General features: G+C 43.6%; 1 protein-coding gene across 1 annotated transcript in view; it reads left to right on the top strand.

Annotated features, from left to right (window-relative positions):
* CFAP99 (cilia and flagella associated protein 99) overlaps positions 1–13,449 on the top strand; it is a 96,098-nt gene that overhangs the window by 23,504 nt on the left and 59,145 nt on the right. The window contains exons 4-5 of the mRNA XM_034772812.1: positions 170–264; positions 9,362–9,474. Coding sequence (XP_034628703.1) covers positions 170–264; positions 9,362–9,474 — 208 coding nt within the window. The remainder of the gene's footprint in view (positions 1–169; positions 265–9,361; positions 9,475–13,449) is intronic.

The following is a 13,449-nucleotide window of genomic DNA, read 5'->3' as shown; positions in this document are numbered from 1 at the left end:
GACAAAAGTGAAAAAATATTTCAAAGTTATTAATTATGAAAGTGCCAAAAGTGAGTCGTGTGATTTGGTTTCAGCCATAGCCATGGTCAAAATCCAAAAGTATAATAAATATAAATACTTTCTGTAGCACATTGCCCATTGTATTTTAAATATATGTGTCTTTTGATAGTTATTTGCTATTTGGCCACTTTTCAACTGGAGGAGCTTGGTCTTCAGCAATTCAGCAGAATTGTCAAATCTCTGGACATTGCTAAAATGCATAAGGTAATGAAAGTAATTTCACTTTAGCAAAAATTTTAAACTAACATCACACCGTGTTTTCATATTGTTTGATTAATTATTTTTGAGTCTATAGTTCTTTGCTGTGATTTTAAAAACTGTGGGTACTGTTCTTCCTTCACTTACACTCTGAACTTTTCAGCTTCTGAGTTAATTTAAATAAGACTATATGAATGTCTTTTGGTTAAATTATGGGAAATCAATGTTCTGCTAGCACAAAACTGCTGTACTTCCAAAGTCATGCTCAGTTTATACTACATGTTCATGATTTCTTTCCATGTAAAGCAATAAAAATTATACTACATGGATGTATCACAGGTAAGCTCTGATTGTCTAGATGTCTTAGGAGACATCCAAAACACTGAGGTTTTGAGCAATTGGTATTTCAGTTAATAAATAAATCTGGATTCAGGGGAAAGGCAAATTTCAGATAACTGGGATTTATCTGCATAGTCTTTATACTTATTACCCTGCACACTCATTGCCTTTCCAATGAGCATAGTTGTCATATAGTATAAGAGAAGGGAGCAGGCTAGGCTGGCTGCGTAGTGCTTGAAAAGGCCTTGGCATGGAGTGTTTCCATAAAGTCAGTTCAGACAGTAATGATGTCATTCATTAATTGTTAGAGATAAGAATAGAGGAGAAGTGGCTAGGAAGATTATCAAAATCTGATGGGCAAATGACACTTCTGTTTAAAAAGTTCTCCCAACCCCCAGGCCTCTTTGTAAAGATTCCTGGGCGAAAACAAGTGGTTTGGACACTTCTGGAGTTCATGTGGATATCAATAATATTTTACTTTGCACAACATCTGCTTTCTAATCCATACTAGTTACCGCTCAATGATTCCATTCTCTTAACCTTATATGGCTGGAGTGCCAATGTCACTGACACTATTTTGATCCACACACATTTATTTTCTCCTTCCTTGTGTACAATATATCTATTCCATAAAGGAAGGTGTAGTATAGGGTAACCTTCCACACTGTTTCTTTTGGTACACATTTTTTTTTCTACCTAAGTATCTTATCAGGCTGTAATCACTATACTATCTCGCTTTTCTCCTCTTGCATCAGAGAAGCATTTTTGTCTCCAGAGTGATGCTAGATTATATGAATGCACCTGCAGCAGAGGATTTAGAAGCATCAGTTGGTCCCCCAGTAACAGGGACAAAAACAACAGAAGGCAGATTTGCAGCCGTAGCAACAGCATGAGGGTGGCAGACAGAATTCTGGGACACACTTTGAGGATGCTGACCTATAGACAACATGCTAAGATCCTCCTGTCCTGAGTTCATCTTGCCTTTCAGTTGAGATGCAAACTAATATTTCATGTATATTACTTAAACAGATTTACTTTATCTAATGAAGATAAAAGGAGATGTTTCTCCAGATCATGGGCCCAATTGTGTGACTCTTAATTATGCAAGTAGTCCTTACTCATATCAGTAATCTTTTTGAAGTCTAGGGGACTACTTGAATAAGCTCTACTTGTGTGAGTAAGAATTACAAGATGGGATCCATATTTGAAAATGCTGATAAAATAGAGGAAAAACCCTCCCTCCATACCAGTATATGGCTGGGCATTTTGATTTAAGCAAAATAATTAGGGATACTAGACACATTTCAGTCTGAATGGAAAATTAGGAATCTATGCATTAGGAATCTAAACATGGAATCTATGCATGTGATAAGAGAACACACAAGAGCTCTTTAAGGCCCTATACAGGGATAGGTTCCAATCCTGCAATCTCAGTGGGATTCCTCTTATGAGAAAAGATGATTTGCCTATTGGTTGCTGGATCGGGACTTATTATTTTTATTAATCTGTATTATTCTTATATGCGTGTGAGGAAATTGAAGGGTTTGTATGTTAGAGACAAGGACAAAAGAGAGTAAAAAATTAAGAAAATAACTTTGAAATATATTGTGCCATTAGCCTTACACCTCTTTATTTTTATGGCATTTTAGCACTCTGCTGACTATAGTGCTGTGCAGCAATAACTGATCAGCACAAAAATGCATACTGACTTAGTGTTTTGTTTATTTTTAGCCTTCAAGGCATCTGTTTTGTTCTGTCTCACATTCCGAATCCCTTCAACCTTGACCACTGCTAATAATAGTGACTTTGTTTGTAATGCGCTTTGAGATCTACTGGTGAAAAGGGCTAGGTATTTTAAATTATTATTACTGTATTATGGGTTATGCATGTAATAATGCCTAAGTTAAGATTGCCTAACACGCCCCATTATAAAAAGCAGTCATTGCAGGTCTACAGGGAGCATGACAACCTGCTACCATTATCAGTTACTTTGTTAGTTCACATGGCTGAGGTCTGTGCTGTGTATATAAAGGTTCCTACCCTACTGATGACCCAAGTGGGTGTCAGTATGATTCCATGTGATGGAATTTTGTTTTTTTCAGTTTGGTTTTTTAAAAACTTAGGAAATACTCTACACAAAAACTACATTAAAATTGTTCTGGTTGCAAAGTGAAGTACATAACCAACTTCAATTCACCCCTCCTCCCCCGGCCTGTATGCATTAAAATACTCTCTTTAATTACATGGTCACATACTATTTTATTACTTCAGTAATATATTAAAGCATAACAGTGGGCAAGATTAATCCCTGGTGTAATTCCATTGGTTTCAGTGGAATTACACGAGGGATGAATCTGGCTTGGATTCTCTGAGTAGTGAAACTTGGAGCACTTGAGGACAGGCTATCAGTGAAGAAATTATCTTTGTACCAGGCAATGTGTTTTTCAAGATGAGTAAGCAAAATAAGGTCATTACCAAAATGATAGCTCTGTGACTTCCCTTACAGATTTGATACTGATAACATCAGAAGATAGGTGTTGTAATAGCAAAGACACAAATACTCACTAATGAGGATGCTACCTACTTACAAGTGACCAAAAGGAGGGCTGAAATGCAATGGAATTTTTCTCATGACTCATTAAATAATTGGTCAACAAAACACAAAAGTTCCCATTGTTAAGGAATGAAAAATGCACTATAGTTTCATGGGGCTGGATTCTACCCACACTTACACTCTGTGCAACCCTATGACGTGGATCGTTAAGGCCGATTTGTGAACTTTGGCACAAACAATCTCCTAATCAGAGCTGGAGCTTGGCATACTCTGGAATGTGTGTCCAAGAGTGGCATTCAAAGCCTTCTCTGGCATGGCACATAAAGAGCCTCTACAGACTCACACACAAACCCCTGATTCCTCCTGTTTTGTCTGTCCCTGAGGACTCAGGCAAGAACACACTGGTTACTAAAATGTACATTATAGTAGAAATATCTAATTATACCTTTCACAACTCTCTGTATATTTTAGACAACTCATAGTGTTTGATTACTTAATTACCCATTTTTCCCTAATAGAGTGTGAAATCTTCATGGCCAGTATGTAATTGGACTACCAGCAGGAAGCCTGCAGGGACAATAGCCATCTGTTAAAGATGTATGTAATGTTGAAGCCATGTCGGTCCCAGGATATTAGCAAGACCAGGGGAGGGGAGAGTGATGTAATATCTTTTACTGGACTAACTTCTGTTGGTGAGGGAGGCAAGCTTGTCTCTCTCTCACCAACAGGAGTTGGTCCAATAAAATATGTTACAGGTTTCAGAGGGGTAACTGTGTTAGTCTGTATCAGCAAAAACAACAAGGAGTCTTTGTGGCACCTTAGAGACTAACAAATTTATTTGGGCATAAGCTTTCATGGTCTATAACCCAATTAATTGGATGCATGGAGTGAAAAATACAGTAGGCAGGTATAAATATACAGCACATGAAAAGATGGGAGTTGCCTTACCAAGTGGGGGGATCAGTGCTAACGAGGCCAATTCAATCAGGGTGGAGGTGGCCCATTCCCAATGGTTGACAAGAAGGTGTGAGTATCAACAGAGGGAAAATTACTTTTTGTAGTGACCCAGTCACTCCCAGTCTTTATTCAGGCCTAATTTGATGGTGTCAAGGAGAAGATCAAGAATGAGCTCTCAAAACTGGAGACTCTCATAAAAAAACAACCTTCCACACAAACTGCTCGTGGCTGGACTTTACAAAAACTAAACAAGTCATTTACAACACACACTTTGCTTCTTTACAGAGGAAAAAGGACACAACTATTTAAACGCCTACATGCCACAGGAGGCCACAACAGTGGTACCCTTAACTCACCCAATAATATTGTTAATCTATCCAGTTATACTCTTAGCCCGGCAGAAGAGTCTGTCCTATCTTGGGGCCTCTCCTTCTGCCCCACCACCCCCATGAACATGATGTAGTTCTGCGGTGACCTGGAATCCTACTTTCACTGTCTCTGACTCAAGGAATATTTCCACCACACCACTGAACAGCACACTAACCCACAGAAACCTTCCTACCAATGCTACAAGAAGAAAGATTCTACGTGAACTCCTCCTGATGGTCAAAACAACAGATTGAACTTCTACCTACAGTGCTTCCACCGATGTGCACGGGCTGAAATTGTGGAAAAGCAGCATCACTTGCCCACGAAAGCTTATGCCCAAATAAATTTGTTAGTCTCTAAGGTGCCACAAGGACTCCTCGTTAAAATATATTAGTTCACCCATATTGTCCCACCTGCTAAAGATAGCAGTTAGAAAATCATGAACTGGTAGTTGCTGCCAACTCAAGAACAAGAGTTGTTAAAAGTCAATTGATCTGAACTTATTTTTTTTTATAAACTTTGTCTGCTTTGGGTAAGAACTGATTCATTATCTTTTATCGGTATACATTATTGTTTCATCTGCCTTGAAATGGTAGCTGCAAGCACCATGCAGAGGATGATTAAGCAAGATCCAGGGGGTCTAGTCCCTGCAGTCAGAGGGAGCTGAGACAGAGCAGTGAATCAGAGGCACAGCGGCAGGTGGTAGCGCAATGCACAATTGATTGCTGCCTGTTGGGGTGGGCTGAGTGAGAGGGATATCAAGGATGCAGGAAGGGAAGGAGGAAAAGAATCCATATGGAAAGAAGGGTCTGCCAAAGAGCATCAGTCCTTGACACCAGTATTGGTTTAACTAAATCAATTTAAAAACACACCTTTAGATTAACTGGTGCAATTTAGTGTGTAGATAAGGCCTTCAGTACATCACCACTATGGAAGAATACTGTGACATTGGACCTGATTCTCTTCTGCCTTGTGCCCTATGTCAGGGGTGGGGAACCTTTTGTCTATCGGGGCCACTGACCCACAGAAAAAAATCAATCACAAATAAAAAGCAAGGGTCTGATCCAAAACCTATGCCGTTGACTACCCTGGTCTTTGGATCAGACACTGTGATGCAGTTCTTACCGTAAATCATCCCTACCATCCCCTGGTGTTGTCGTGTGGCTCTTCTCTGAATTGCCCCCCGGTTTGTCAGTATATTTCTGGGGGGGCCCATAGCCAAGTGCAGGAAGCCCAGGAGGGTGGGGGAGGCTCCTCCCCAGAACTGGACAGAGAGGAGCTGTCCTCTCCCTGCTCTGGGGTGGACAGCCCAGTGGAGTAGCCAGGACAGGACACTTGGATGGGCCCAATGACAGGGAGTGGCGTGGGGAGTGGGCGGCAGGATGGATTGGGGCCGCCTCTCCCCCACCCCCTCCAGCTGGCTTTGCGGGGGTGATGGACCCAGGCGCACCAGCCAATTGGGGGGCCCCAGGCACGCACCCAGCTCTGAGAGGAAATGCCGCTCTCCAGCGGCAATGCCTCCCATCCCACTGCCCCACACCAAGCCTGGTTCCCCAAGCGGCAGGCCTACCTTTTTTGAGCATTCCTCTGCCACCGCTGGGCCACTCGCTTGCTCACCCACCCTACTTCCAGTGGCGAATTAGCCACTGGGCCAAGGGGGTATGCCCAGGAGCCCCAGCCAATTGTGGGGCCCGAAAAAAATGGGAGCCCCATGCCGGGTCAGAGTATGGGGGCTTGCCCCATTCTGCCCACCTGGCGCTCCCGCCAGGGAGCAGGGTCAGGGCACAGGGGCTTGTGTGTGGGCACGCCCCTGCCCCCAACCACCATCACCCCTGCCAGCTGGAGTGCCGGATGGTCAGAGCAGGGCAAGCCCCCGACCCCGCTCCCCAGCTGGAGTGCCAGATGTCAGAGCGGGGCGAGCCCCCAACCCCACTCCCCGGCTGGAGCGCTGGACGGTCAGAGAGGGGCGAGCCCCCAACTCTGCTCCCCAGCTGGAGTGCCAGGTGGGCGGAGTGGGGCGAGCCCCCAAACCCACTTCCCGGCTGGAGCGCAGGGCGGGCGGGGTGAGGTGGGGCCGGATGAAATTAAGCAACAGGCCGGATCTGGCCCACGGGCCGTAGGTTCCCCATGCCTGCCCTATGTAATGACATTTACATCTGTGTGTAAGCGGGGGAATGGTCCCGCTATTGTGGGGAACTTCCCTGACTTCTGCACTACCCCGGTGAGGTGGGCTAGCGAAAGGATCTGAGTCCCCGCTCCCACTTCCTTTACCCAGAGGCCTCCCTGTCCTTGAGGGCTCCCCTTCCACTCTCCCGTCTGTCTGAGTCCTCGTAACCCCAACAAGGCTGGGCCCAGGATTCCTGGGGGGGGCTCGACCCCCAACCCTGCTGTGGTCACCTAGGGCAGGGGCTAGGGTGTCCCCACTCCGGGGTACTCTCTCTGCACTGGGCACCTCCCTGACCCACTGATTATTCCATACGATTTAAAGCAAACACAAGTTATTTAATTAACAATTAATCTAAAGAAAAGAACAAGGAAAAATGGGAAAGGTTAAAGGAAAACACATCACCCCGCTCTGTGGCAGGGAACATCACAAACAGTGTCTCTGGAACGTCAGGGCAGGTCACAGTCTGCTCCTTGTAGGTCCCAGGCTCCTTCTCAGGCCCTGGCCGTGCTGCAGAGACGCTGCGGGTTGGACACTTGCAATGGTGGTGGCCACACACCTCCGGGCTTTGAGTGGTGGGACCCTTCTTCCCTGCGTCAGCCCTCCGTAGGGTTAAGGTCCCCCTCCCGGTCTGGCCTGCAAGGGCCCTTGTCTGGGGGTGTCTTTCTGTGCTGGGCCCTTTGCCCAGGTCCCCCCTTGGCTGGCCCCACTTGCTCACCACACCTGGCTCTGTGGCTGCAGCTCTGCTCCCAGCACAGGATCTGCTCCCCCTGGGCTGCGTCTCTGGCTCTGGCCCGGTTCTGCTCTCCAGCTCAGCTTGGGCCCCTGCTCTCTCCTTAGCTCGGCCCCACTCTGTCTGACCCAGGCAATTCCAACTCACACGGAGGACGGGACCCACCCTGGCCTCCTGTCATGCTGATTAGCCTGCCCGCCCTGTCAATCAGGCTTACCTGGAGCATTGGCCTCTCGCCATTGTTCCTGGGGACTGTCAGTCTCAGGGTCCTGATTTCCCATCGACCCCTCCCCTTTTAGTGCTGGGAGCTAGCAACCAAAACACCCCCACTGAATGTTAGTAAGGGGGCAACAGTCCCCTTACATGTGCAAAGTGTGTGTAAAATGTTACTGTGCTAACACGGTACTGTTTTACATCCAGATTGCACAGATGTAATGACAATATAAGATGCAAAGTAGTAGGGAATCAGACCTATTGATTCCACAGGGGAAGATCCTACATTTCCCTATATGCCGGGAGAATGTTTTGCTAGACTGGCGAAGAGGAAACATATATCTCATTGCTGTAGAGCTAACAAAAAAGTGTTCCACAAAAATTAGACTCACAAATAAAACAACATTATCCATACCCTAAGGTTTATTTCATTTTCATGCCAGGCCTTTTGGGGCTGAATGGAGTGTCTGTGGTTTTCCAGAGATTGATGGACTAGGTTCTTCAGCCTCCCAGCCAATATGCTATAGCAGGGCTTGGCAGCCTTTCAGAAGTGGTGTGCTGAGTCTTAATTTATTCACTCTAATTTAAGGTTTTGCGTTCCAGTAATACCTTTTAACGTTTTTAGAAGGTCTCTTTCTATCAGTCTATAATATATAACTAAACTATTGTTGTATGTAAAGTAAATAAGGTTTTTAAAATGTTTAAGAAGCTTCATTTAAAATTAAATTAAAATGCAGAGCCCCCCGGACCGATGGCCAGAACCCGGGCAGTGTGAGTGCTACTGAAAATCAGCTCGTGTGTCGCCTTTGGCACGTGTGCCATAGGTTGCCTACCCCTGTGCTATAGGATGTAGTAGTGTACAGCTAAGATGGGAGTCCCATCTGACTAAATTGGAACGTCTTCTAGTCATTAAAGTAGGCTGCCTGGACAGTTGATCCTTCCAGATGTGTAATAGTTAAAAATGAGACAAAATCCCTAGATACTTCCTTGGAAATGGCCCCGTCAGGCCTATAGTTAGCAAAGTGCAGGCCTCGCAAGATTTTTCCCCACTCACTGTCAGTTCCATTGCTTTCATTTCTAAGGACTGTGATGGAAAGGTCAAAGTTCAGATTTGGAATTTTTCCTGAAATCAGTGGCCCATAATGAACGAGAATACCATATTTCAAGATTCTAGTTCAAAAGGCCAATTAAATAGTTAAAATTCTATAGAACGGCTGATGACCTTTTGGTGAACTCCAGTAGAAAAGTGGAAGTTCAAATGTTGAATCTTCTTTTTTCCAGTATTCAGAGGCCCACAATGTGTGAGTGTCCCAAATTTCAATCTTCTAGTTCAATGGAAACAGGAAATTAATTGTGTTAGAGTCATCTTTATTGTATAGCTAGGTTTACTAAACTAGAATCATAGCTTTACAGTACCCAGTTTTTTTCCGGACACAATTTGTGTCCCAGTATTATGATGTTTTAACAGGCCGTAATTTGGAAATAAGGTCACACTGCATCAAAATATCATATTACTGTGAACATGGGGTTGTTTTTCAGGTCCACAAAAAGATTTTAGAACTTATTAATATCTCACAAGGTATGGCTTCAGGACATAAGATTGCTGCAACAAAACTGAAATGAAACTACAAATACTGGGGTGTGTATTAATTACAATTATAGTATAATACACAAGCAAAGTCTGCATCAGTGTTTCTAAGAAAAACTGTGTAATCTCCATGTAAATATTGCATGTAACTCAAGTCTTCAGTTCATTAAAGTAATCTCTTGTTAGTTTCTTAGATTCTTCTTCAATGTCTTGAATTTGAGTACATGGATAAAAGATGAATGGAGTCAGATATATGATTCTCTTTATGTAAAAGAAAACTGGATTGATCCATTGCTAGGGTAAGTACTAAGTATTCAATATATTTGAAAGTTTAAAGGTGTCATCATGGAAAAAGGTCCTCCTGAAAATTCAGTTTGCTTTAAAATATATTTCTTTGCAATTTGCTATGTTTATAAAACCGTATGGTCCAATCCTGCTCCTATTGTAGTCAATGTCCAAACTCTTATTGGCCTTAATGGGAACAGGGCAGACCCTTTAATTTATCCATAAGTGAGTTACTTAGCTCTAAGAAAAGTTCTCTCATAGATGTTACACGCTAGTTTCCCCAATCCAGTAAAGTACAGAAAATGAAACTGGAACACATAATATTAAAATCAGATTGAAATCAAAGGGTCAAACAACTATCTTATAAAGTTAGGCTTCGATCCAACAGAACTTTAAGCACATGACTAATCCCACTGACTTCAATGAAACAACTCTCATGGTTGAGATTGTATACATGTTTAAGTGCTTTGCTGGTTCAGGACTCTAGGGCTGTCTGCAAGTTCAACAACAGTTCTAACATGTAGACACAGGGCCAAACTCTGTTAGTCTAAGCATATACCAGCTGTGTCCGCTGATATAGAGTATAAACCATCATCTAACTCAGTTGTTAAATTTAAAAAAACACTGTTTAGGTGGAGGCAAAGTAGTAAACGCAGTGGTATACATTCTGTCTTGAAATACACACACAATTCCAGTAAAGTCAGCGTGAGTTGCAGATGTGTGTGTGCTGGCAGAATTTGACCCATTCCATCCCCAGTAATTCAAAACACAATGGCTGCTTCCAGTGACTTATCAATATTTTTAAATCTGTGATTAGTAGTTCACTAGGTGTAAGCCCAATGAGCCTGATTGTCATTTACACTCAGTATAAAGGGCCCTTAAAATGGACATAAATTAAATTTACACCCTCTTTGAGGGCACTTCTTACACTGCTAGAGTGCTGTAAAACACTTTAGAGTTTCATGAGCATCAGGGGCATTGTTTTTGTTAGTCCCTGTATCATCTTTTCAACGTATTGGTCCCTCTTTTCGTACTGAGGAGCCTGAGCCTGTATCTTCTGCTGAGGCAAAATTCTCATCAGAATCAACAGGCACTTGGCCTGAATAAGGAGTGCAGGACTGGGCTCATAAAGTAGAAATCTCTAGTAGATATTATATAGCGATGAATGCTCACGGCTCTCCTCTCCAGGGGCGGCAGAAGCTTCTTAAAAATGGTGGGGGGGGGCACTGGAATCCAAACAATGGCCCCACCCCACACACGCTGCCCTTTCCCTCCCAAGGCACTGCCCTTGCTCCACCCCTTCCCCCCAAGGCCCCGCCCTGTCTCTTCCTCCAAGGCCCCACTCCCTGCTCGCTCTTCTCTGCCCCTTCCCACCGCTTGCCCTTAGGGCCGGTAAAAAGTGGGGGGCCCATGTCCTCCTAGCCCCCTGTTCCAGCGCCCTGCAGCTCTCAATAAGTGTACATATCTCACATAGAAGTCAATGGGAGTTGCTCAGGTGCATCCAACAGCCCTATTTGGCCATTAGGTTTGAAATTTGCATCAAAGGGTTGAAAGTGTAACCATAAGTAATAAACTTGACAGCCTCAAATGTGTTGAATGTACTTTTGTTCACTGGGCCTGGTCCAGTTTCACTAAAGTTAGTGGAAAGAATCCTACTGACTTCAAATGGGAGTTGGATTGCACGGTGGGCTAGATCCACAAAGGGACTTAGGTGCCTTTCCACCCAGTGGACTCCACAGCCCTGAGTTTGCTGTATACAGTGAATGGGTAGAGATAAGCATCTAAGAAGGGGATCCACAAAAGCCAGAACACTGAGGAGGGAGAAGCCTAAGCTAGGCAAGGGGAAAGGCTGAGGAGAGGGGTGGGTCATAAACCTCACCCCTCAAAGAAACTTAGAACCCTCTGCTGGAGTTAGGCACCTAACTCATATCTTGCAAAAATGCTGGAGCACCATTGAAGTGGTGGTGCTACCCTCCGCCCTATAACTTTTAGCCCAGTAGTTAGAGCATTCACCCAGGATGTGGAGGAGCTGGGTTCAATTACTCTCACTGCATGATGGTACAAAGGGATTTGAACTTGTTTCCCCCTCCTCTGGAGAATTCCCTAACCACTGGACTAAGGGATATTCTGGGACAGGTTTTTCCTAATCTCTCCTGCTGCAGCTGTTTCCTGGTATATAAATAGTTAAATATGCATTGGGCCAGAGAAGGAGTGAGAATAATTCCATAGTCTAGTGGTTAGGGCACCATGTGGTGTGTGGTGGACCCAGGTACCAGTCCTCCTGTTTCAATGTAAATTAAATTATTTATACATAGTAGAACAGTTTCTACAGGAGAGACTGAGAAATACCTACCCCAGAATACCTTCTAGACCAATGGCTAGTGCTTTCTCCTCCAAGATTTAGTAAGGGAGACTTAAGTTCATAAAAAAAGAAGAATGGTCATATTAGGTCAGACCAATGGTTCAACCTAGCCCAGTATCCTGTCTTCCAGCAGTGGCCAATGCCAGATGCTTCAGAGGGAATGAACAGAGAAGGGCAATTATCGAGTGCTCTTTCCCCTGTTGTCCAGTCCCAGATTCTGGCAGTAGAGGTTTAGGGACACCCAGAATACGGGGTTATGTCCCTGACCATCTTGGCTAATAGCCATTGATGGACCTATCCTCCATGAACTTACCTAATTCTTTTTTTAATCCAGTTATACTTATTCATTTTCTCCACACCATTCATGATTTTAGAGACCTCTGTCATAGCCCTCTTTAGTTTTCTCTCTTTTAAACTGAACAGTCCCAGTCTTTTTAATCTCCCCTCATATGGAAGCTGTTCCATACCCCTAATCATTTTTGTTGCTTGTCGCTGTACTTTTTCCAATACATCCTGGGTTAGTGCTCTAACCTTGGGCTAAAAGTTGGAGGGGGGGAATTCTCTTGCAGCTCTTTTGTGTGGGTTTAGGCATGCTCAGAGCATGCCTACCAGATTGGACCCTGCGGGGGAATGTGTAGTTTGAGGATCCCACTGTGGCTTAGGCATGAGATAGATGTCTGAGTGCTTAGATTGAGATGGCTGTGCACCTGCTCACTGGCAGAAATTTAACAACTAGAGGACTTTAATGGTGGAAGTTTAGGCACCTACAGAATTAGACATCAGATGAGTGGGGGTTTGAGGATCAAGGTGGTGCTTAAATGTTGCATTTAGGTGCCTAAGACCTTTTGCGGATCTAACCTGACTCCCAGAAGTTACCCATTGGCATTACATTAGAACTATTGTACAAACTAAGATTCATAGAATATCAGGGTTGGAAGGGATCTCAGGAGATTCTGAAGCTCCTTTTACTTTCTCAGTGAGAGAGCTGAACTACATCATAAGGGAACCTCATTACACTACCCCTCTCTGATATGAAAATCTCAATTATTCATTTACTCCCACCCTTTTTTTTGATGATGTGAGTGGCTGTAGACACATCAGAAGCCTATGTGCTCTTATGACAAAGGGGCTCTAAAACCAGAGAGAAAGAGGTGAAGATCACAGAAAAGTATTGGCTTCTGAAGAATTTGTGATATCAAGAAGGCAAGGTCTCAGTTAAGAGATGTTTCTCTTTCATTGCATTGTGACTGATGAGACTCTCAAACCTGCAATATTCAAGACCTGAGTGATTTGTATGGATAGTAATGTGTCTTATTTAAATATTAAGGACCAAATTACATTCATGTATTCCCCATTGACTTTGGTGGGGCTTGCAGCAGTGTAATTGAGAACAGAGTTTGGCTTTAAGTTTTGAATGTTTTAATGCTGATATACACAAAAATAATGCAAAACAAAAAACCCAAATCATGTTGGATGTCCCACCAGCTTCACTTTTTGTTTGAGGGATTCATTTGCTCAAGCAAATTATTTATATCCTTCCAATTTTTGATTAAATGAGATTTTGCTAGTGATACCCTCGCTCTCTGTCAAATAATATGAACAATATTACTTAGACCATTTTCTGTCT

Source organism: Trachemys scripta, chromosome 5, assembly GCF_013100865.1.
Source record: "Trachemys scripta elegans isolate TJP31775 chromosome 5, CAS_Tse_1.0, whole genome shotgun sequence".
Taxonomy (NCBI): Eukaryota; Metazoa; Chordata; order Testudines; family Emydidae; genus Trachemys; species Trachemys scripta.
This window is presented reverse-complemented; position numbering and strand designations above follow the sequence as displayed.